General features: G+C 46.0%; 1 protein-coding gene across 1 annotated transcript in view; it reads right to left on the minus strand.

Moving 5' to 3' along the window:
• BPTF (bromodomain PHD finger transcription factor) overlaps positions 1-25,260 on the minus strand; it is a 136,743-nt gene that overhangs the window by 21,336 nt on the left and 90,147 nt on the right. Inside the window, exons 12-24 of the mRNA XM_013005820.1 lie at positions 24,005-24,134; positions 23,090-23,228; positions 20,655-20,828; positions 17,002-19,279; positions 13,307-13,431; positions 12,662-12,790; positions 10,390-10,540; positions 9,878-10,001; positions 7,461-7,707; positions 6,568-6,719; positions 5,356-5,464; positions 2,843-3,060; positions 169-388 (exon numbers count right to left, since the gene is read on the minus strand). Of these exons, the coding sequence (XP_012861274.1) occupies positions 169-388; positions 2,843-3,060; positions 5,356-5,464; positions 6,568-6,719; positions 7,461-7,707; positions 9,878-10,001; positions 10,390-10,540; positions 12,662-12,790; positions 13,307-13,431; positions 17,002-19,279; positions 20,655-20,828; positions 23,090-23,228; positions 24,005-24,134 (4,196 nt within the window). The remainder of the gene's footprint in view (positions 1-168; positions 389-2,842; positions 3,061-5,355; positions 5,465-6,567; positions 6,720-7,460; positions 7,708-9,877; positions 10,002-10,389; positions 10,541-12,661; positions 12,791-13,306; positions 13,432-17,001; positions 19,280-20,654; positions 20,829-23,089; positions 23,229-24,004; positions 24,135-25,260) is intronic.

Here is a 25,260-nt window from a genome sequence, read left to right on the forward strand (position 1 = left end):
TCCCGCCCCCATGATGGTAGTGATGGAGGTTCTCTTAAGGAGGAGCCACCAGACCACCTGAGTTATTTCGAGGCTCCCAAAGACAAGCACTTGTCCCCTCTGTCTCCTCTGTTAGTCCAACATTGAAGAGACCGCCACCCTGCGCGAATCACAGACCCCGAGTTCTACCTGCGGTGGCAGTGGAGACGGTGGTTGTGGTGCTGGCGGTGGTGGCTGCTGTGGTCAAAGGGGTGAAGAGGAACCGCTGGACAGTACCATTTGGCATCGCGGCCTGCATGAGCTGCTGGCCTGGGCCTGGAAGCACTGCCACCCCAGAAGGGATCAGCTGCAACTGACCAGTGGTCTGCCCTTGCCCTTGAATGACTACTGTCAAGCCTTGATTGCCACCCTGTGGGAAAAACATACCACCAAGGAAAAAGTGTTGAAAACATCAATCAGATTAAACACTGCTTACATTGAAAGGATCCATTGACATAATAAAAATATGCACTAAGAGTCTATGGCAAAATCCAACTCAAGACTCCCTGCCACCGAGTCACGCTGCCCCTGTGAGTTTCCGGAGCTGTAACTCTTTACAGGAGTAGAAAGCCTCCTTTGTCACGCGGCTTGTGTACAAACACTGCACCGCCCCATCTCAGCGGCATCATCAGTTTCTTTACTTCAACATTCCATCTGTGGGGTCCAGCTATGCAGTTAGGGTAGCGGTAGTTCCCCTGTTTTTGTTAGTACAGGAATCTAACCCTTTGTTTACCTAATTGAGTGCAGTCTCAGTTGCTCCCAGTCAGGGGCTCCTGTGCACACTGTTGCTACAAAGACTCATGCACATGGAGGGGCTTCAGAAAGTCCGTGGAAAATCTCCATGATCTTTCAGCTCCATTTTCTCATGAACTTTGTGGAGCCCCTTCGTACTCTGGTGCCCACGTGAACTCTAGAGGGAACAGCTCTTGAGCGAGGACCCCCGCAGGCCCCGGCTACACACATCTTCAGCTTTCCTCAGGAAGGCTCAGGAGTTTGCCAAAGTGGCTGCACCAAAAACCATAGAACCCTTCTGAATAAAAAAATGACAAAATGTGAAGCCAGTGTTTCTTGACGTCGCCTCCATCTAGGCCTATACACTGCTGAAGGCAGTGTTTCCAGCTCTCTAACCCTTCCGCAAGGAGCCTGCACTCTTCAGTCCACACCATATCAAACAGCAGCTTTCGTTCCCTCGGAGGACTCAGATGGTGACCCTCCTGAGGAGCGGCTGGTGGTTTCAAACTGCTGACTCTGTGGTTAGCAGCCCAACTCATAGCCACTGTGCCACCAGGGCTCCTGTTCCTTTGAAATGTTCTATGAATTTGTGGAACAAAAAGCCGTTTTCAAGTGCAAGGTTAAGGCTGTAGGGTGGGCGGGCTGAAGTTTCCCAACAAAATCCTCACAGGACAGCCCCTTGTTACACTGAAGCAGCAGCAGCAAGTGCACTACAGGGATAGGAAAAGGACTGGGCCCGACTTCCCTGGCCCTTTTCTCACTTGTGCTGTTTAGCTCTCTGCCTTGACCTCTCAGCAGACCCCTTGGAAGCCACTGTTTTGACTGGATTTTTCTTTCTTTAGGGGTGTGTGTGTGTTTGTCAGAGGGGGTCACGCTATTGAGACGAAGACAAGAGAATTAATGAGAGGACTTGTCTGCAGCCACCCACTGATCGCAGAGATTCATTCAAACACACTTTGTGGGGAACGAATCCATGAGTGTATGAACTAGGAGGTTTGTGGCAATACTTTTGACTCACCCTGGTCTGTTCCTACCATCAGAGTAGGTTTGAGTGCATTCTGCTCCACGCCCTTGTGAACTCGTGTTTAACCAGACAGCTTTAGTTTATCCCAAGCTCTTAGGTATATGATATCAACACGCATCTCCTTGATTCATAAGAAAACGGAGCAGTGCTTGGCTTTTCAAAGGGTCTTCCAAACAACTCTTTCCTTAGTACCTGCTCCAACTCACTGCCGGGAGGGGGTGGTGGTGTCAACCCTGACGCACGGAGAACTCCTCAGAGGAAGGAGGAGAGCTGCCCTTATGTATGATGGCTTACATAATGCCATCATAAAATCCATGCTCAGAGGCCTTTGTGTGCTTCGGATTATTTCCTCCGAGTACCAGTAAATCTTCTTAGAAGCCAGCCTCCTCTTCCTCCCTTGACTAGCTCCCTACATGGGACGGAATTGACAGGAGCCATTTGAAAGACCAGGTAAGCCTTTCATTCCAGACGAGTCTATGCACACAGTGAGGTGTTGGTACGCTCTAACCAGCGCCCAGAACGAGTGAGCAAGGCTACCCTTCCAGAGGGCTCACTTTCTGCACAACTGACCGTCCCACTGGACTGTCTCTCCTGGAGTTTGTTCCTATCTGTTATTAGTTAGTGTAGCATCCTAAGTTCTGACATCGGCTTATCATATAAGGCAAACCCTTCCACCCACTGTTAATAAGTTTGTCAGGTTACACACACACTAACACTTTCCACTGATTTTATTTCTATTGGAATCGCACCCACTCATCAATAATGGAAGAATTTTATAATACTGAGTCTTGCAAGGAAATGGTTTAATATATTCCAATTTCATTTTCCGCGTGGAACACTAGGACATTTCCGTAGTGAAATGATTTGCATCTCCCTGGCTGCGCGTTGCCTAAAGGATACTTGACAATGGGTGTGCCATCTCCTCCCTGCGGGGGCTCCACAAAACCACCGCTTTGTAAAACAAGAACACCTTTCAGCTCGGCAAAGTAAGTACGTGATTCACACTCAGAGCAAGCATACACAGCCACTTCTAAAACGGGGATGGGATGGGGGGTCACCAGTACTTACGTGGCCCTGTGTTAACTGGGTGAGCTGAGCCATGGTGAGCTTCACTTGTCCTTGCTGGGGGCGAGGGGGCTGTGCGGCAGGGGGCGGTAGGTTTGCAGTGGGTGTGCCAGGAGTTAGTCCTTTCTGCCCAGGGGTTGTGGAAACAGCATTTTGGGAGGAGACGGCGGTAGACACGGGCTGCCCTCTGATAATCTGAGTCACCACTTGTTGAGGCGTGCCTGTGCAAAGAGAAGGCCGGTGTGGCGGAACATTGCTGTGATTTGCAGCGAATTCACACGCTGGGTAAACGTACTCTTTTTATAAGACTGACGTGATGCTGAGTGTCCACATATGCATTTAGACATAGAGCCCCACCCAAAGGACCACCACATTGTTAATGTGTTTGCTTCATTCGACTCACTGACAACCATGGTTCAGCAGTTCCTTTCTCTGAAGTAGAGCGACCAAAAAATAAAATAAAATAACCTTCTCCTTGAGTCGAAAGCCAAAATGATAATAGGTAAAATACGCCATTGTTAAGGCTGCTTTTCCTGAGGAATATAACTTGAGACTATCCTAGGCCAAATGAGTTTCTCTTAAAGCTACTGTGACAAATAGTTTAGGTGAATTTTAAGGGCAAGAACTACTATATCTTTAAAATCAACGGCAAAGTAGTTGCCCGGAAAGTGTCTGTGCTGAATGAAGTTGAACTGGACCGGAACTGTTCTCTTCTAAAAACCCGAGGTTCTCCTTTAATCCACCGGGACTTGAAGAATACGCTACTGGCAGAAGGATGGAAGAATAAGTATTTGATAGTTTGTAATTATTGTACATTTATAATTTCCTGTTAAAAATTACTAATATTCACATTATTAGTAAATAAGATCAAATTTCTTCATATTTACTCATTCCTCTTCTGGGGGAAAAATATTTGTATCTTTTATTCAGATTACTTCCCTTATTAGTTAGCATCCAATGCCCACTGTCAATTTCATTCCAGTCCCCAAGGACTCGGTAGGACAGGGGACAACCTTCACCCAGGCTTCCCAAGGCTGCTCTCCCTATGGAAGTCAACTGCCACAGCGTGCTTCCTGGAGTGGCTGGTCGGTTCCAACTGCTGACCATCTGGTAAGCCATGGAGTATGTCACCACTGCACCACCGTGGCGCTTACATAATGCCATCATAAATTCCATGCTCAGAGGCCTTTGTGTGCTTCGGATTATTTCCTCCGAGTACCAGCCCGCCCTGTATTACTGGGTTCAGGAGGCAGAGCACTCGCTGGAACTCTAGAAAGGCTAAGCTCATTCACAAGCCTCCCACCGAGTGCTTGTTTCACTGAAGCAGGACAGCTCCCCGTAGACGCCTCCCCGGAGTCAAGGAGCCGGCCCGGCCCTTGGGGTGGTCAACATGCTGCTCTGGATCCGGCCTTTCTCCAGCCACGGCGGAGGCCAGGACCCCAACTCCGTCCAGTCCTTTGTGCTTCTTCATTCATCAGGTGTCCATCTTCCTTGACCAGGCCTTAGGAAGAGGCTGGTTCTCCTTTTCCCTATTTACTGTCTTCCAACTGCTCTGTATCGATTAAAGAGATAAAGTGCAAATATGCTTTCCCCTCATCTTGCCATCTTACCTTTAAACTTATCAACTGTCTTTTTATTTTACATGTGGCCAATCTATTTTTGTGCTTTTAGAAAATGTTGTAGCTTTCATTCGTGTCGATTTTAATTCCTTGGCAATCACACATCCTCCCAAATATGCACAGAGGCTCTCCGTCGGGCTAGGCCCAGGACTACGGTTCCCCTAAGCTATAAACCAGCTGAGTGTCACTTACTAAGGACTCCGATCCTTCCTTTCAGAGTCAAGGACACCTGTGTGTCATCGAGTAGCACATTTTCACACAGAACCCTACTGCCATGGAGCCAATTCCGGCTTCTTTGGGTTTCTGATTGGCAAATCTTGACAGGGGCAGAGAGGCTCCTCTTTCTGCCACCGCGGGGCGGCTCCAGTGGCCCTTTGCTCCTGCCTGCCAGCCTCCTTCGGTAACACCTTCCCCATTCTGGTGACGTTAGAATACGCTCTCACACCTGCCGGGACTAGTGTTCCATCACCTCTGCTTCTTGATTATTCTCTTCCGTCCAGTGTCTACTGGGAGAACTTTTGGACCCCTGCTCAATGTCTTTGCAGTGCAAACAGTTTGAGGAACGATGCTAAAAAGTTAACACTTCAGGTGACTATCAGGATCACCATTGCCAACAAAAAGGCTGAGGAGGTTTGAGTCCACCCAGGGCACCCCAGGTCTACTCTGACACACACAGGGTTGCTGTGTATCAGACACAATGGTTTTCACCAATGGTCATTTGAATGATCCCATATGTACATATGTTTATGTCTGGATGCATCCCACCAATGGATTAGAAATGTTAGTGTGCTCAGAGTAGCCATTTTTCAGTATTTAACGTGCCAAATGAAGTCTGAGAGGTGTCCCGAATGGGTCTTGTCTAGGAAAGCTGACAATACTGGGTGGGTGGGTGATTACCTGGCTGCACCATCACAGGTGTCCGAATAATCGCCTTTCCCAGGGTTGACTGTTGGAGTGGGGTTCTGATCACTGTCATGCCAGGGCGGATCTGGGGCCCTGTGATGACCTAGAAATCAATACGAAGGACAGTGATTTAAACTATTTTTAAAAGACTAATGCAGGATGACTTCAAATATAAGATGGGACTACATTTGATCATAACAAATAGACAGGACAAACCCTCTTGGCCACTGCACTTTAGAGTCTATTAAGAGTCTATCAGAATAAAAGATGAGTTTGGGAGGTGAATATGTAGTTTAGATGGGATCCCACAAACCTATACACTCCTGATACCAAAAATAGCCTTCACCCTAAAGGAAAAGACGAAAACTCGGCGAGGGCCTGCCTGAAACCACCACGAGTGTCTCAGGTGGTCACCAAGTCTCGTTTGCTCGTAGCTCCACGCCTGGGCTCTTGCTCAGAGAAGAGAGGAGGGCGATCAGAGATCAAAGGAGCCTTTTCAGCTTTAAAAGGGAAAATGCAGAGCACATTACTTTCTGTTCTATGTTTAGGTTCAAACAATTTGCAAGCCAGCACATTAGACCTTTCCCTTAAGACCAGAGCCAGAGAGAGAGAGATGATGGATCTAACACAGTGGTTCTCAACCTGTGGGTCGCGACCCCCTTGGGGGCCGAATGATCCTTTCATAGGGGTCGCCCAATTCATCACAGCAGCAAAATTACAGTGAAGTAGCAACGAAAATAAAGTTATAGTTGGGGGTGGGGGTCACCACCATGAGGACCTGTATCAAAAGTCGTGGCATTAGGAAGGTTGACAGACCAGCTAGCTAATATACTGGTTGTCGTGTTATAGGGGACACACTGGTTGGACCACACCACGGTTGCAGTAGCCATTCTGTCTCCTGACTAGGCTGCACAGCACGTTTCCTTGGGTGGGCCAGCGCCGTCCACTGTTACTGAAATACAGCGTCCTTTCTAAACATTCTATCAAGCAGTTCTTACTATTCGTTAATCATACCTCACTGCTACTGGCTAAAAGTCAGCGACAGAGAGTTCACATATCGTTTTTCACTCATCAGAAGTATTACAACTAAGATGGTTTTCAAATCAGCACTTAGTCACGGATTATATAAACCGCTAGAAACATTGAGAGAGAGGCTGGGATCTACGTGCTCAAGAGCTCGAAAGGCAACCAGGGTCGAGTCCTTACTTGGGACGTGCCGGGGGTTCCCCCGGAGGCCGAGGTGTTGGGTCGAACGGTGACGGTGGCTGCTCTGGGTTGGAATGAAGTGAAGGTTTGCTGGCTTGCACCTGTACTGGATGGAATGATCCCCAGGACTTTCTGCTGGACTTGAACGACACCTTGAACAAAGAAGAAGGGCTGGTTACTAACCCGCCCCTCAATTGAGAGCATCCATGTGGCTTGGTTTCGGAGGCGAGACTACGTGTGGCAGGGTTTTAGAGCGGACTACAGAGAATGTGAGAGAGATCTAAGGACTGAAACCGGTGGAAAGGAAATGAAAAATAATGGCAACAGTACGAGCTGGCACATGTGAATCACAACTCCTCCCGTTCCCTTACCTCCTTGCGTTGCTGGCACATTTACAGCGACAATCTTGCTGTCAGCAGGAAGTGGCAGTTTGGTAATTACTTTTCCTGCCATAGTGACTGGGTTGCCTGCAATTTGGAACGTCTGACCTGTGCTGGCAATGGTTGGAGCAGCTGTGGCCGCTGTGCTGGTGGCTAATGGGGTATAAGACATGGCGTAAGCTTTAGATTTAAAGGAACCAGCAACGTTGTGGCTTCTAGGCGGGCACCAATGCATGAAATGTGGCTCATCTTTGCACTTTCAAGAAAACATTCCTTCCACTCAAACCCTGTGACCGATGTAAATGTTGCAAGTGAAATGATGTGAAGGGGGGTTTTGCAGATGGACTAGCATGAATACCATTGAGCACAAACCAGCTGCTACGGCTTGTTTGCCCAGGCAGCTGCGGAGGAAACACAACATTCTAAAGACAGGGTTCGTTTCAGGCGGCAAAGGATTGAAATGTCTCTTTTCTTGAATGAAAGGCAACCTTGTGTTACCCCACGGCCGTGTACCTGAATTTGACTGGCCTTGCTTAACCCACGTAGCAAAGGTCTGGTGGAAGTTCTTGCTTTGCTGGAATGTTACGGTCGCTGGAGAGCCGACTTTAGTAGTCAGAACCATTTTAGCTCCAGGGGTCACAGCGCCACTTAGCGGGGCCACCATCACTTTTGGGGCTGGCGAGATGATGCTGGCTGTACTGTTAGACGGGGCAGTGGCGGAAGTGGCAATGACCATCGGTTTCTGCTGCTCCAGGCGTCTCTAGAAAAGTCAGGGAAGAGAAGCCGTGACCCAAAGCAGTTCTCAATGAGACCCACACAGTTCCAACATGAAGGCCAGTCATTTCTTTTGCGCGAAGAAGCTGCTTACACTAAATGTCTAAAATACCCCTGAAGCTGACCATTGGAGTGTAATATCTTGATGAAAGCTAAGTAGTAAGGCTTTACACCCATGTCTATTTTAATTAAGGTACGAAGTTGTGGGCAACAGCCAGAGTGACCTCACCTGCTTTCCCATCCTGTGCCAACACCCAGGCTTTCAGCCTGGAAAAAAGAGGTGTGGGCACTCTGACTGGAGCCGCATGGCTTGCTGCTTAGCAGGGTACGGCGGGGGCGGGGGCGGGGGCGGATTTACAGCAGACAGCAAAGGATGTCGGTTATCCTCCAGCGCTGGGTTATGCAGCCATGAAGGACGAGCCACAGGAGGGTATCGCTAGTCAAGTTAGCAGCCCGGCGAGGCAGTCAGCTGGGCAGAAGGCTCACACAGTATCTCTAGGCCGATTAGGCGCCTTAGTTCAAACACCTTTCAGACTGTGTGCTTATTAAAGATCATTTGCATGTCTTTTTCTTATGGATAGTGGGGGTTTTCTGACACCTTCTCAATGATGGTTCTGATGAAAGCAAGAGGTAGAATTTACTGCAGATGTGGGGCAGATGTTGTACCTGCCTCCCTTATTTAATGCTCAGACCAACCCAATGAGGTGGCTGGCACTTTAGGGCCACTTTAAAATCAGGAAACTGTGGCTGAGAGAGCTTTAATTTGGCCCAGGGCACAGAGCTCGTTAGTGGTAAGAGTTGGAACGTGCTCAGTTGTCTCCTGTCATTGAAACTGGACCAGGAATGATGTCGAGCCCAATGAGGCATTTCACCTAACGATGCCTCAGAAGAGAGGGAGTTTCTTTCGGATGTTTAGACACGTCATCTGACTGAATCAGGAGAAAAAGGAGGCAAGTGACCTGCAAACACTCAGTAGTTGGATATCTTTAGAAATAAGCCTTTTCAAAGAAAGTTTAAAAAGCAACAGATTATTTGGGTACGTTGTAGGGAAGAAAATTACACCCATAAGATGAAAAACAAAACAAATAGCTGATTGATGCCTGATCGATTGATACTTGTGCTTTGGGATACATTTCCAAAGCAGTCCATTCCGCCCAAGGTGCCTGAACTCAAACAACTGTGACGTAAATGAAGATAATAAGCAGCACACTGAGGTCAGAGATCACTAAGCACTGGGAGGGAAAACGAGTGTTCTAAAAGCGTGAGGAGAAAAAGTAGATTGAAACGAATACTTTCATTTATATGGGATTTTTAAGTGTTATATGTATCTATGCCAACATCAGAAATCATTATCTATCTACTTTCATCTGTGTTCCAGAAGTTTACATATCCAAGTTGATTAGAAACTCCTGCAGCATCTGCTATCCCAGTGACAAAAGGCGTGAGCACCTGTGATTTGGGTCCTAATATTGAAGCATTTATATTATTTACATTCAGAATAGTTTTAAGGAGATGGTAAGTATGTGAAAGCAAGACAATAAAAAAAAAAAAGCCGCCGCCAAAAGAAAGTTCGATATCTGACTTATGAAATATGAAAGACGCTCAGGACACCAACTTTCTGCTGGAAATTTCATCTCATTATGCCTGACTGATCGTGGTCTCTTCTAATAATGGAATTTGGACAGGGTAAGAAACCATCAATAGCTTTATGATCAATTACAATAAACTCTCATAGCATCTTATGTGCAATTTACCTTTTTATAGATTATAGTTTTTCTAGTTGGAAATTTGGCAGGGAAAATTTATTTTCAGGAAATATCCTGTGAATGAGGAAGAGAATAAGAGGGATCTTTCCAAAACTGTATACGTTCTGCAAAGCCTCCGCTTTGTGTATCCAGAGAGCTAGTTTCAATTAATGAGAAGGAGCCACGTAGATTATACAGTGATGGGTGAACAGCAGGATGGTGGTGACCCACATCACTCAACTGGACAACAGGAGATAGTAGATGTGGCAAATGTCTGGGTACTGATATACTTACCACACACACAAATACACACACAGGCATGCACACACACAATTCACATGCTTTGGTGTGCATGAATTTGGCCAACAATGTAAATTTGTTGCCAGGTGGGACTCGTACCAAATCCCCCACCTGCTGGGCAGCCACTAGCTGCTGTTTTAGCTGCACCTCCACTGGGGCCTGGGAGTCCTCTGCTTTCTTCTGTTCACTAACCTTAGCCTGTTGCTCAACTGCCTGGGCCTTTTCTTTCTCCACTCTGCGGGGCACAAAGGAGAAACAGATCAGATAGGGCTTCTGATGGACGGAAACGAAACCTGGCTGACAGCGGTCACATCGAGCACAGGTAGCCAGTTATTTTGCTTCAATAAGAAATTAAGATCATTAGGTAAGGACAAATAGCAACACATCAAAAATTAGAACATGGATCTTAATAAACTATATATCTATATCTACACACACACACATCAAGCACTTAAAATCAAAAGGTAAAGTAAAATTAAATAGGACATAATGAAATTCATTTATACTCTTATCAATGTACTAGCACACATTGATGCAATTGTGTTATCAGAGTGGTAATTCTCTAATTCTGAAGGGATAAAACTCTCCCCACAGCTAGATCATGTGGTAATCATCTTCCTCACCTCTCAGCAAATGCCCTGATCTCCCATAATTCCAACTCTTCTTCTGCTACCCACGTTTCAGTGATAACAGGGCCAGTCTGCTTGGGCGTTTCCGGTCTCTTTGGTCGCAGTGCACTCGATCGAAGGCCTTTCCTCTGAGGGGTAGGTGTTTCTTTGGAAAAGAAATCATGAGTATTTGAAGTAGCACAACTTCTAAAATTAAGAGTACTTCCAGGATCTCTTCCCATACCAGGACCCAAACTAAACCCAGGCCATGGTCAGCGAGTCCACTTGGCCGCATAATGATGCCATAGGACAGAGTAGTGCTGCCCCCTAGGGTTTCCCAAGCTGTCAATCGTTGTAGAAGCAGTCTGCCCACTCTTCTCCCTCAGGATGGTAGGTTTTACTCCAGTTAAAAGTCACATGCTTAACCACTGTACCACCAGGCTCCTTCTTGTAGGGTCCTATGTTTTAGAAGTTGTGGGTTAGAATATCCAACTCTGCGCTGATACTGTAAAAGGTGCAAGACCACATTTAAATGATGAAGTGTGGTTGCGTTCCAATCAAGCCCTACTTTCTAAAGCACATCCAGAGCACCAAGCTCTGCCCACCGGCTTCCGAGCCTGTTGCTCTGGCTGGAACACTCTTGCTGAGCTCCCTTGCCTCCGTCTCACTCAACTCACACCTATCCACCCTTCAGAGGCAGCTGCGATACAACTCCTTTCAAGAAGCATGGCGGATGCCTGGCCAAGTGTGATGACAGCAACTGGCGTGTGCTTCCCTGCCCCACATGGCGAAGGCGATCCGAGTCATCAGCACGTGAGGGGGATCTCAAAGGGTATGTGAAGAAAAATGGCATTAGAAGGGAATTGACTTTTTCTGTGAGACCAGAGGCAGGTATGACTAGATAAAATCTCATAATGAAGTTGAAGCACGCAACATTCCTCTCTGTGCAGGGCCTGGAGAAGCAGCAGCGGCGTGGGACCTGGGTGGACACAGTGACAGAGGTCGAAGAAAAGGAATTCAAGGAGCCTGCAGTCATTTGCCCCGAAGGCTGGGCGCTCAGAACTCCTTCTCTCAACTGGGGCTTTGCCTAGCAACTGCGCCAGGACCCTCCTGGAGCTGTCCTGAAATGACATCATCTATGGGGACAAGTACCCACTGGTGAAATTCTTTCCAAAGAGGCTATTTACTTATTTATTCTTCAAGATGAATTTTCGGGTTAACTTGATTAAAAAAAAAAAAAAAAGAAAGAAACTGATTAGCTCTGGGGTGCATTAACTTCTTTAAAGCAGTAGGGGGGAAAAGCAGTAGGTTTCTAAGACTCACTTTCTTTGGGCGTGTTTCTTCATCCTTTGGAGGAGCTAAAGTTAAAAATTGCTCATACAAAGCACAACGACCAACTTCTATAATATTTATGTATCTCGAATCTGCATACCTTATTGAACTCTTTCTAGTATGAGCAGTTCTGATTTTTAAAAAATTCCTAGACACTTGTAATTATGTGCAAAATAGTTTTAACCTTGCTCCCTTGCCAATACTGACCACGTACTCATCCTCCTTATCATTTTCTGCTCCGGATCGTCTTTACTTCCTTAAAGACTCCAGGTGGATCATCTTCTAAGTATCTGCCACTCGGAGCCTATGCCTGAGGGGTTCTCTTAAGGCCTGTCTGTCTCTGAGATGCCTGCCACCCTGGGTTCTGAGGAACTACACTACTGCTTTACCCAGCGAGTCCTTCTGTGTCACTCTAAGCCCCATAAAATGAGCCACAGACAGCGTGACTGCTCTTAGAGCTGCTGGCCTCATTCAGTGACCGAGCCAGATAAATTACCAAAGATATGTGTATTATTATAGCTCTCTGTGCCCACCCTGACTTGGTACAACACCGCAAGGCATCATACATAAATGCCTATGCAGTCTTCAAAGGAGCCTGGTGACGTAGTGGGTTACGTGTTAGGCTGTTAACTGCAATGTCAGCAGTTCGAAGCCACCAGACCCTCAGCAGGAGAAAGAGGCGGCTTTCTGTTCCTTTAAAGATCTACAGGCTTGGGAATGCGAAGGGGCAGTTCTTCTCTGTCCTAGGAGCTTGCTGTGAGTTGTAATGGACTCAATCAATGGCAGTGAGTCTTGACTTATTTGTATTTGAAGGTAATTTTTATTTGATGGTAGTTTATAATCAAAAAGCATCTCTTCAGAAATGGAAATAGGGTTAAAGGAGTAACATTTCCACTCATAACAGCTGGGGTGATCGGGTCAGTAGCAAAGTACTAGAATCCACTCGATCACTTACCTTTGGGCGCTTCTGGAACGCCGATGGGACAGATGATCTTCCTGATGCAATATTCAGATCGAATGCCGTAAGGGCCAACATCTCGTCTCTTAATTATTTCTGTTGTTGTGATTTCCGTTTCAGATGTTTCTATGGTGATTAAATTCACATAATGTTAATAACAACCCCAAACACTCAAGGACTGAAAAGGGCACGGCAGCTCTTGCTTGAAGAGATGTACAGGAACTACACCTCTGGAAAGAGGTGACCAGGGCAACACTGCTGCCTGCCCCTTCGGCATGCCTCATGTGCACAAGACGCTGAGCGGGGACAGCTGAGGTCTGAGTCAGCAGAAACACCAACACCCTGCGAGGGAAGCAGCAACCTGAATCCCACGTGCCCCGGTTTCAGGGATCCACTCACAAAGGTCTCATAAACACCGATGGGGGCTGGGCTGCACTAAATGATTCCCTGTAGAATCTGCACTCCCATCAGTCCTGTCCTGTCCCCACCCCCCCACCGATCTGATGGCACGCCACACCCAACTCACTCCAGCCAAGCTGTATTTCTAAGACAGCCTTTATTTTAATAAGCAGTGGCTATGTTAGAGAGTCAGGCGGTTTTAGCTTTTGAAGGGACCTTGATGAGAATTGGAGGAGGCCGTACCTGTCCGTGTGGTCCCGCCCCCAGGAGGAGCCTTGGCCGCCATGTCATCCCATCTCAGACTTGCCCACAGTAACCGGAGCATGAGGCTCACTCCCGCCAAGGACTTCACGGTCTGGAGCCTGTACCTGAAGGAAAAACCCCGGAGAAATCACAGGTGTCCATTATAAAACCCTCAGGGACTGCACGTCTGTCCTCAGAGCACCCGAGTGAAGGTGGCATGGCTCTGTATGTCCCTGGCCCTGATCACACACCCCCGACGCCAAACTGTTCTGTTCACAGGTGTGACCGGCACCTGGCCACCTCAAAAGGGCCTGGAGCCCCTTCAGATGCCACATGAATTTAGAAAATGCTCATGCTGTGTGGAAAGACTAATAGCCTAGTAATTTGAGACTTCAATAAGCTTAACCTAATTCCCAATTATTGGCCGAAAAAATGACGAAAAAGTGCAATTACAGAGAAATGGGGTAATTATGATGGGGTGTTTGTAGAAGGGTAAACTCCTCACTTACTGGAACATACAAACGGAAAACCTAGAAAAAGTTTACATGATCGCAAAACCACAACAAACAGCAAGAGCTTGAAAATCCACTAAAACCTTTCCAAATACAGGACGTTTTGTATCCAAATGGTGGTTCCCTACAATGCGAACTGCAGGAGGGGGAAAGCCCGCTAATACTGTTGGCTAGGCTAGTGTCATAGCAACACGGCGCTGCCAACGGGCTACCACTGCCCTAACCAGGAGGCGGCCAACCCTGGAGTTCAGGGGTCTGGCTAAGCAGAGGGCTTGCTGAGTGACCTCTCCCAGGCTTTGAACAGTAACAGGGAAACACCAGCCCGTCTCAGAGGCGCCCTGCCCTCCCGCTCTCAGCGGTCTCAGTGCTAAGTACTGACTGTGGAGTAAAGAAAAAAAGTCTGTCAACAACAAAAAGTAATTCCTCTTCTTCAACAGAAGGCAGCCAGTCTTAGCTAAGTTTGTATTTAGAAGGCAATGCTTGTTCCGCTTCACACTGAGGTGGAAATAAATGGGAGAGAGGGGGAACGCTAGCTCCGATGGTGGAGTTTCCTAACTCCCCAGCTCTCGTGGGAGGGGGGGAAGGGGAGGTTCCACGGGGAGAAAGTGTATTGTTACTTGCAGATCACATCCGACACAAGTGCCCAGGGCATTCAGGGCTGGCGGAGAAAGCAAATGATAGCCACTGGAGGCGGGGCGGGTGTTCTAAAATTGATATGGTAATGATTACATGACTCTCCTTGATATGCTTGAAGGAGTCAGTTTTAGGATATGTACATTATGTGTCAATAAAACTTTTTTTAAAAAAGAGGAGAGAAATGCATTTGTCAAGGGAAGCTCACCCTTCCCATCTCTCATCAAATGGCAACTTAAAAGCATTCTGGATTTACCAGCACTCAGGGAGGAAGCCCCCACGCATTACTTACTAATTTACACATCCATTCAAGAATATTTATGAGACTTTCATACAATCGTATTTGCATACATGAGGGGGCTTCCAAAAGTTTGTGGGCAAATTCCCTTATTTAATTCTATTTGCCACTAACTTTTGAAGCCCCTGCCCCTCATACATGAATGAGATGTGTGATGGAGAAGGAGGTCCAGAAGTGACCTAGCATGTCCCTCCATGATCTCCCGGGGCTCTAAGAGAAGGTAGACCAGAGGCTGGCTCGGGGAGTGGGTGGGCTTTGCTGGGGTTTCAAAGGACAAGTTCAGGAAGTAGGGGCAGCTGCCCCATGTCCAGGGGCACACACAGGCCAAGGAAGGAAGGTATGCAGGAGTGTGCCCATCTTCCAGAAGCCTCACCCAGTGTGGGATGGCCGAACAAGAGGACTGTGGGGGGGCAGCTGGCAGCAAAGAAGGTAGAAGCCAGAGGGTGCAGCACCAAGGCTTCGGAACTGCATCCAGTCGTCAGTCGAGGGGCCGGGACAGGCAGGCCTCCTCATAGATGTGATCTGCTGTCCCCCTGCCTGCCTCCTGGCAGTAGTGCCCAGGCGCCCTTCACGTGGGTGCTTAGCTAGCTCCTCCTGCTGCACTGTGATGAGCAACGAAGAGTGCAAAGAGACAGGAGACAGGGGCTCCAGGGCCTGGGGAGAAGGCTGCGTGGAGGAGGCGGTAGCCAGAGGGAGTCTGGGGCATGCTGAACAGGCACTGAACCCAGACCCTTTCTGGGGGCATTTTAGTGCCTACTCTAAGGCATCAGATATATTTTCTTCAAGTGGGAGAATTCAAATGCGCTTCGCGGGCATGCTTTTTATGGCGGTCTGCTTTTTCAAAAAGACATTCTAAAGTCAAGAATCATTTCCATATTTACCCCTGCCTCCACTCAAAGAAAGAACAGTATTTTTCTTTTTCTCAAGTTCCACAAATACTTTCATCTCCATGAAAGTGACAGCAGCTTAAAACCAGAGGCATTTCCTTCTAAAACGAGGAGGGACCTGATAAGATACCCGGGCACCCACCGTGCATGTTAAACCACAACCCTGAGCAGCCCCTGGTCAGCCTGGTGACTAGTTGTACTTGAGAGAAAAGGGCTTCCTGGTTGCTGCCACCTCCTGCTTCAGAACAGAGAGGGGCAGAGAAAGGGCAGCCTCCAAGCTGCCAGGGTACTTTCATCAGAGGGTCTGTACACAGTAACCTTTCCAGTGGGAAAGAAGTGACCTGCAGGACAGTCAAGGACACATTTGGGGACCACTCTCAATGAAGAAAGCAGACAAGTGCAGAGCAACCCTATAGATCCATGAACTGTAGTGAAGAATCCCTTGATCCCCTGCAGGATTCTGCAAATCCCTCATTGCAGGCCCTGCAGAGAAAGTGGATTTTTCAGCTGTCTCTATTAGGGCACGTGTAATGGCGTGATGACCTTTTAAGTCAAATCAAAAGATGAGGTATAGTCCCAGGTTCTGTGTCTCTAGCCCTCTAATGATAAAGTGGTAAAGCTAAAAAGACAAGGACAAGAAAAAAGAAACAGAAGGGACAAATGAGCAGAAAACCCAGTAGCCTGGGATATAGGAAAACTGGGCACTCTGTATGCTTAACCTTGTCGTTCATGTGGCCAGGGGCGCTAGTTCTATCTATCAGAGATCACTGCGAAAATCCCTTCCCAAAATGCTTTCATGACCACTTACAAGACAGGCTTATTATGACTCATTCCCACAACTTAGGATGCATTTTAAATTACTACTTTGCTGAACAGGTCAGAAGGAATCTTAGGGACTACCTTTACACACAGGACTGACGGAGAATTCCAACTTGCACGCTGACCACGCATACACGAAAAATAAAAACCTGGACTTTATAGGTATGCCTTGCATTTTAGGAATGACCTCGCAGAGCTAAGTACCTACTTCTGTACAGAGCTTGTCCCCAGAGCAAGCTCATGGCCATAACTTGGACAGTAAGACCACAGATTCAACCACCATTGGCACGTTGCTTTTGCCTTGTGAAGACGAAAAAGGAGTTTCATTTTAAAAGATTCTGTACAATTTCCCCCCATCTGTTAACTTTAGTATCTCTCAGCTGGCCAGGCACCAAGTTTTCTGTATCTCATGTCTATGGCTCACTTGGGCCAGTGAACACATCCCGCTTGTCTCATCTTGGAGCTTTCTTAAAAATCGAAGAGGCTCTTGTCAGACAATTCTCTGACAACGTTCTCCCTTCCCCAAAGACATCTTAAAGTACATACCTCCACGTGATACCGAAGGTTGGTCTGGGAGAAGGATATGGCCATATATCCAAGGCAGGCTTTGCGTTGTAATTAAAGTAAGGGACTTCTCGGATTCCTCCTTTTCGGGCCAACTTTTGTAAGTCATCATTCGGTAAGACAAAGATGCTCTTCTTGCTGCTCTTAGTAACGAACTTTCTATAGGACGGCAGAGCTGTACCTGAGCGTGTCTTCTTGGGTCTGGAAAATTTCATCAGCTTCACTTTGTCTCTTGTGGAATACTCTTTGCTCACAGTCATGGATGTTACCAGAGTGCCTCCCGCCGTGGTCAGGGCGTCCGTCATGGTTGTGGTCACCACGGTCTTGCTCTGCTCCTTTACGGAGATGATGTCCACGCAGCTGTCGGTGGACGGCGTGGAGAGCTTGGTCACCGTGGTGGTGGTGGTGGTGACAGTAGACTTGGCACAATTTTCTGTGGAAGAGACCACCGTCTGCTTATCGCCTTTGGCGACCTTAATCACCGTCTTGGACTCGGTGGCCACCGTTGAGGTCCTAGTGGTGACCTCTGTGATGACGGTTTTTCTTTTGGCGTCTCCATTGACGTTTCCAGCTTTGTTGCCAGGCAGGCCGTTTTCATCAGTGAAGTCACTGCTGAGGTTAGGGTCCTCTCCGGAAGTCACCGGTGACGGAGTGACCTTCTTACCTTCGGAAGGTTCCATTTCCATATCTTCTACCTCACTGAGTGAGCGTCTCTCTGGGTGAAGGGGTGGCGGGCTGGCAGTTTGTGGCTCTTCTCTGGTGGATGGCAGGGCCCCAAGGCTTTCTCGGAAGTTGCCTTCAGCATCCGAAGCACTCGGTAAGCGTGATCTTGTTCCCAGGTTGTTTTTTTCATTAAAATCTTCCATGATGACATCCCCATTCATGAATGGCTTCGCCGCAGAATCCTTACCTGTCAACGACTTGCTATCATTTTCAGGAATGGCTTTACTTATATTATTAACCTTTGGCTCAACATCACCGCTTGCCACTTTACCCTCAGGGATTTCTTTCAAACATTCTCCTTTCGCATAACCCTTAGGCGTGTTGTCTTTGCCATTGATTTGAAATGCGCTTGCTCGCTGTCCTTTCTTCTCAGACGCTCGGCTGTCATTTTTCTTCAGGTTTACTTGGTCGGTGCATTTGGCAACTGGTCTCTCGTCTAACTTGGGTGCGTGACTTGTTTTTTTACCATTTGCTTCAGCCACCGTGGCCTGCAGCCTGTCATCACAGTTTCTGGAAGATTTATCTGAATCACGAGCACGTTTTAATGACTGTGAGCCAACCTCTTGTTCTTGAGAGATGAACTGCTCAGAAATGCTTTCGCTGCTATTCTGAACAACCATGTCTTCTTCACTGCTGTCGTGAACAGACATAGTGTCCGAACTGTTCTCCAAAGTGCTATTATCCTCCGAGTCACGCCCCAGCTTTCCTTCGAAGTCGACGGCTTTCGACAGCGATGGGGCATCTCTGTCACTGATACTTCTGGGTACCGATGGAAGTAAAGAGCTCTCCGGAGGACAAACGACGGTGTCAGCCGCCTCCTTCAGGAGTGATTTCTTGCTCTTATAGATCAAGGTGCCAATTTCATTTGCACTGGCTAGTTTTGAATCATCCGCGGGGAAGTCTCTTCTCTTTGTTTTCACACCACTGCGCTCCTGGCCATCACTGGAGGGGCCAGAGAGACTCTCATCTGTATCATTCCCAAGAGAATTCTGTTTCTGACAGTTGGCTTTGGGGCTCTGAATGGAGACATCATCCAGCCCTTGGTCTTTTGGGTAAAGCTTATCTGCCGCATGGTTCAAATCACGGATTCCAAGCATGGAGGAATCCCTCTGTGAGCACCCACGAGTCAACTCTTCAGCTTTATCCGGACTGGTCCTGGGGCTCTGTTCTTGCCTCAGCAAGTCGCACCCTTCTTTCGCTTTTGTTTTCACTGGCGACTCAGACAGGCTTTTCAGAGAACCCGTACCAGTCCTCCCAACCCCCTTCATGCCCCCCTCCAATTTCATTCTCTCTAGGCGCTGTTTCTCTTCCAGTGTAAACTGTTTGATCCTTCTTTCAAGAAGCCCATCTAGTTTGGACGATTTGATTTTCTTTTTATAACTAGTCCTCAGGTGAAAGCCCTCACTGACGTTGACAACGTCGACTTGAGAAAGGTCCTGGCAGGGCGTGGGTGATTCCGCTTTCACGTCATCATCTATGTCCATTGGCTCCTCCTTGAAGGACTTATCGTTGTCAGAACTGAACATTTCTTTGATGTCTGTGAGGCAAGCAGAGTTATGGAATCATAATTTTTAAAAGAGCATTTTTATTTTAAAACAATCTACTTTTTCCTCAAGAGTTTAAACATCAATAAATACCCATATATTTTAAAGTTTTTGATATATAATTAAAATAAATTGATGGAGAGGGCTAAAAAAGATTAAACAAAACATCTATTCCAAATATAGGAATCTTTTTATTCTGAGAATCTACCTTAAAAACAAACACACAAACAAACATTGTTAAGTTGCTCAAATGGTTCAACAGTTACTATGTAACTCAGCAAACTCCCATGTATATACCCCTATGGGTTCCTATAGGATAAGCAATGGGCTGTTTACTGCAGCTCGATGGTTCAAACCCATCAGCTACTTTGAGAGAGAACGAGGAGGCTGTCTGTGCCCATGGAGAATACAGTCTTCGAAACTCAACCCAGGGTGTGGCTGGAAGTCATAAGTAACTTGATGACAGAAGTATACATCCCACAGAAATGAAAACTCACGCCCACACAAAACGTGTGTGTGTCTTTTCAGAGCACCAGTGCTCTACAAGAGAAACAACTCAAATGCACATTCAAACGATGAGTGGATAACCAAAAACATACCGCCCCCCAACTGGTGGGGTATAAAGCATTATTTCATACTACACTATGATTGAACCCCAAAAACATGTTAAGTAAAAGAAGCCAGACACAAAGAACCACGTAATTATATGGAATGTTCAGCATGGTCACATTCCTAGAGGCAGAAAGTACATTGCTTGTTTCCAGGATCTGTGGCTTATATGGAGGATTGGGAATGACTACTTGGGGTGAGGTGAAATTTCTTTCTTTTTTAAAAATCATTTTATTAGAGGCTCTTATCACAATCCATACATCCATCCATTGTGTCAAGCACTTTTGTACATTTGTTTCCCTCATCATTCTCAAAACATTTGCTTTCTACTTGAGTCCTTATATTCAGCTCATTTCCCCCCACCCTCCTGGCTCCCCGCCGCCCCCTATGAACCCGTGATGATTTATAAATTATTATTATGATGTCCTATCTTACATCCATTTGACATCGCCCTTCACCCACTTCTCTGCTGTCCGTCCCCTAGGGAGGAGGTTATATGTAAATCCTTGTAATCTGTTCCCCCTTTCTCCCTCACCTTCCCTCCACCCTCCTGGAGGCGAAATTTCTTAAGGTGGCGGTCTAGCCATGACTGTAACTCCCACCAAACCACTGGGTGGGACTATGCAAATGAGGCGTGTGAGCCCTTGGCAGAGGAGCTTGGTCAGTTTTGATTGACATTTCTTTCTCTGCCAGTACCTTTCTTCCCGGTTGTAAACCCCAGACCCATGTGCTTGTATCGCCCCACACTGCCCTCCTCACCGGGGTCCTTCTCCGTGGTCTTTGAGATGTCCATTTCACTTTGGTCTCCGTGTGCAGCGTCTGACTCTTTTCCCTCTTCTTTCTCGGAATCAAGTTCTGCTTTTATTTTGGGGGGGCTTTTTGGATTTTTTCTCTTATCCAATTCATCCATATTTTCATCCATGTTGTTTTTGGCTAAACAAGAATCAAGTGTTTAGTAATTACAGAGATTTCCAATGCTGGTGATTTACTTTAATACACCGAGTTTAATGGAAATTACGATTTTCCAGCATTTGATACTTGGGTGGCAGTAGGGCAGGAGCAAGGGACACAAGAGTGACAGATTTTGATTACGACTGACGTTGAGGGCTAGTTCTCGAGGTGTTCATTATTCCAGTCTGCTTACTTTTATGTAGTTCCACATTTTCCATAAGGAGAAAACAAACCAACAACATTACTAAATCAAGATGAATCTTCTTGGGGTTTAGAAGCATCTTTTCCCCTTTCATTTCTTTCTGTATGTTAACCCACACATCTGAAGGCTAACCAAGGTGCATCAATATTTTATCTAAATGAATGATCCCTTCCAGGAAGGGGTGGCTACGGGAAGGGTGAGGGCATGAAAGCCCGTCCCAGCACCTGTGGGAGAACAGGGGAGAGCAGGAAAGAATGGTCGGCAGGGCTGCGCTCCCAAGTCACACCAGCCCGCCAATTACACCAAGTCATCTTCTTTAGTGCCTGCAGAACGGTCAGGCACGATTTTGTTAACAGTTCAAGGTGCTCAAGAAGAGCTCTATTTGCCAGTGAAAGCCCCCTCCTTCTACAATCTCTAAGAACTCTGATATTAAAAAACGGGTAACTATGAAGTGTTTGGTCTTTCCTTTCTAGTCCAGATCTTCTCGTCTTAAAGAAATATTTAACGTAGATTCTTTGTTGAAGTGTAAAAATTAGGCATTAAAGGTAAGAAAGACAGAGCTAGTGGCCAAACAAGTCTAATGTACTAACTAGTTTTCTGAGGCACTGTCAAGTAGCCTACCCACTGCATTTTTCTCTGTTTCGACACATCAGTGCTTCTAGCACATGATCAGATTAGATGGGATTTTATCCTAAGGACTGACACTGCCCTTCCCTGCACTCCCCATTCTGAAGTGAACAGAGCCTGGACAACTCGCACTGCTGCTTCTTCCCTGCTGCTACGTGGGAGAAGAGGCCCAAAAGATGTGAGAAGACAACTCTAATGCATTAAGGCCCGATGGCATTTGGATAATGAGAAACCCTATTGAGAAAAGTGGATGTCAAACAGCCACAACCTAAATCTTTTCCATTATTGAGGACCTGGATTTTAATACACAGACCAAACTAGATCAGATCGTTAAATTAGGAGTCCCTTTGAATTCTAAGTGCTCCCTGGGTAACCAGAACAATATCTGAGACAACAAAATGGCAGTGGAAGAAGTGATAACACTTGTTTGAATTGGTTATAATGGATACTGCTCTTGAATATAACAGATTACTATTAGAACTAGATTGAATATTTCTATTCAGTACATGACAACACTTATTGAGCATCTAGCTTTGAAAGAAAAATACTCAAAAAAAAAAAAAAAAGAAAAGAAAGATACTCTTGGGGGTAGAAAATGAAACAAATCTTAGTGAGTGTTATCAAGGACACATTCTTCCAGTTAAGAGAGAAACCAACCCTAGTAGGTGTCACACACCTTCCAATTCAGGTTTCACCAGAACCCTTCCCAAGGAAGCCGAACCCTTCAGTGTGGACATACTCTGCTGTGGGCACCATGCAATCTCCCAGCTTAGGCTTCACAGGAAAGACAGATGACACCACACGTCAGCAAATTACACTGCAGCTCCCATAGCTGTTTCTGAAAACTGCTTAGGTAACAAAGGAAGGACTGCAGGGGAGAGACACCGGGTCTAGCCAGGGTTTTGCCCTTCCTTATCTGGTGAACTCTTAGCACGTCACTGAAGGTGTTCAAGAGTCTGCTCAGGTTACGGATCGCTGAACTGCTCGGCCTCCGAAAAGGGCAGTCAGATGCAGGAGTGCTGTTTCTGAACACCAGAGTCTGTTGGCCAGGACTTTATCAGGTGAGTGGACCCCGCAGTGAAGTGTTGTAGAGTCTGTGATCGCTTCCTTTCTGGCGCTGGTAAGCCAGATTTCTGACTCTTCAAGAAGGTAAATAGTACTGAACTCTAGATTTTAAAAAACCAAAATATAGGCAGCCAAAACCTCCGCTCTCCTTTTGTTCTCTTTTAGCATCTTTCTTGAGCTCAAATTTTAAAGCATCCAAATTCTCTTACTAGCCCACATTTTTACTTCTGTGGTTTCTGTTGAAAGAGTGAAAAATGTTCTAAATCCAAAATGATCAACAAACTACTAATTTATAAGCAATACTACAGATCAAAAAGGTTATGCAGGAAAAAGAACTTCCATTACTTACTTTCTTCTAACAACTTTCTGTAATTCACATTAGTGTTGCCTGGCAATTTAGGAAGAAATCTATACACGTGTGTTTTACTAATCCAGCTCCAGCCGCCATATCCTGTTACTCTGTATTCCTCCCCTTTTTGTTTCCAAACCTGGGAAAAATTAAAAATATCCTGATTATCATATAGGAATGACAGTGCCAACAAAGCAAAGAGGGTCTCTACATTTTTACCCACAAGCCCGTGAGGGTTTCCAAGACTGGACGTCGCTATAAGGAGGCGCTCATACCTTTCTTGCGGGGAGCGGCTTGCTGGGTTTGAACTGCTGATCCCTTGGTTTTGTAGTTTGGTTCTTTAACCCTTGTGCCATGGAGGCTCATTCTAACAAGACTTTTAAGCCAACCAATGAATTAAATGTACTGATCCAATCTGCTTTTTATGGGGAGGTTAAGAATTGAGGAGGGGTGAGGGAGTTAAAAGAGCTTAGGAGTACTAAATTTCTGTTGTGGGGGATGGGAATAGTTAGAAACAGCGATGGTGATTAATGTCACTGAATTCTGTATGTAGGAAATGCTGAAATGGCCAATTATATATATATATATATACATACCTATATATATTATCTCTATGTAAGATAATTTAAAAATATTTTTAATGTAGCTAGAAAAAAGCTTGAAAGACCTTAATACTCCTAATACACAAAAGGTAATGCAATCTTACAGTTTTATAACAATTTCTATCAACCGACCTCATAATTCTTATGTATGCTACTAAAGTAAGCCTATGCTTGTAAAACAATCAGAAAGATTTACTTATCTCGACTATGTTAAGAGACGGTATAGCAAAAGACAAAGTTATCAAACATTAAAGCTTGCTTAGGAAGGGCCGCAGACGTGGCTATGTAACAAGATGAAGATAATAGAAATCACCTGGTGCTTGACAGGAAATGTGTATTTTACCCACGTAGCTTGTTGCATGGTTTCTTCCTCTTCTTGTTTTTTCTCCTTTTTTTTCACTTTCTCTTTTTCTTCTCTTTCGATGGATGTCATCCTGTGTAACCTAAGAATACATGGAGAGGAAGAACTTACCTTCCACTTGGACAAGTAAAGGAAACAAGATAAAACAGTGCTAAAAAAACGAGGGGAAAGGTTCGTTACAACTTCACTGCCACTTGGCGCTAGCCTCTTCCCCCCGGCCTCTGTAGGTGTATGGGTTTATCCTGCCCCTCTATTAAAGGACTTTTAGACATAAAGAATATTCAACATCTTCTCTTTACTGAATTCTAAAAGGCATACAATCTTACAGTGAGAACAGACATTAGAGATGAGACACAGAGCTAGTGCCCAAGCAAGTCTAATTCACAAATGCTCCACCCCACTGAACTTCTGTTTCAACACCTCCGAGCCTCCAGCACAGAACCACACATGCTATGAGAGGTTCGGGTTCGGGAGGGAGCAAAATTAAATGTGTCAAGTCAATTTGTTATTTTAACTCAAAACTTCCATCACATTTTCTACACTGCTGCTTGTACATATGAAAAACCTAACATCTTATAAGCTTTATGTAATTTTATTGCTTTGACTACATTTTTGGTTAATTTGATTGGTTTTGCTAAGTCTGAATGGGATCACGCTTATGTCTGGCTAATATTTACATGTTTTATTTCTCTTGGTAAAGTGCACTGGCTAGGAAGACCCTCGAGGAGATGAACTGACAGTGGATGTGGCATTGGGCTCAAATACAGGAATGAGTGAGAGGATGAAGCAGGCGTGGGCAGTGTTTCGTTTGTTATACACAGGACTGCTATGAGTCAGAACCATCTCTACAGCATGTAACAACAACATTACTTCTAGGAAAAGTAGAAATGAATTTGTGTACAGTATAAAGAAGGAAATCCAATCTTCAATGAACAAGAATTATCAACGGCCCCATCAACTTTTACGGAGTACCACATTTACTTGTATATAAGCCAAGGCTCTTCAGCACATTTTTAATGCAGTTTTTGTGGTAAAATTGGGTGCCTCAGCTGATATTCGGGTCAGCTTATACTTGAATATATACGATAATTAATTCATCATTTGTGAAGAAAGCTGATGGTGCCTGGCCATCAAAAGATATAGCATCTGGGGTCTTAAAAGCTTGAAGATAAACAAGCGGCCATCTAGCTCAGAAGCAACAAAGCCCA

Source organism: Echinops telfairi, unplaced genomic scaffold, assembly GCF_000313985.2.
Source record: "Echinops telfairi isolate 266 unplaced genomic scaffold, ASM31398v2 ScPeMD7_7458;HRSCAF=8496, whole genome shotgun sequence".
NCBI lineage: Eukaryota > Metazoa > Chordata > Mammalia > Afrosoricida > Tenrecidae > Echinops > Echinops telfairi.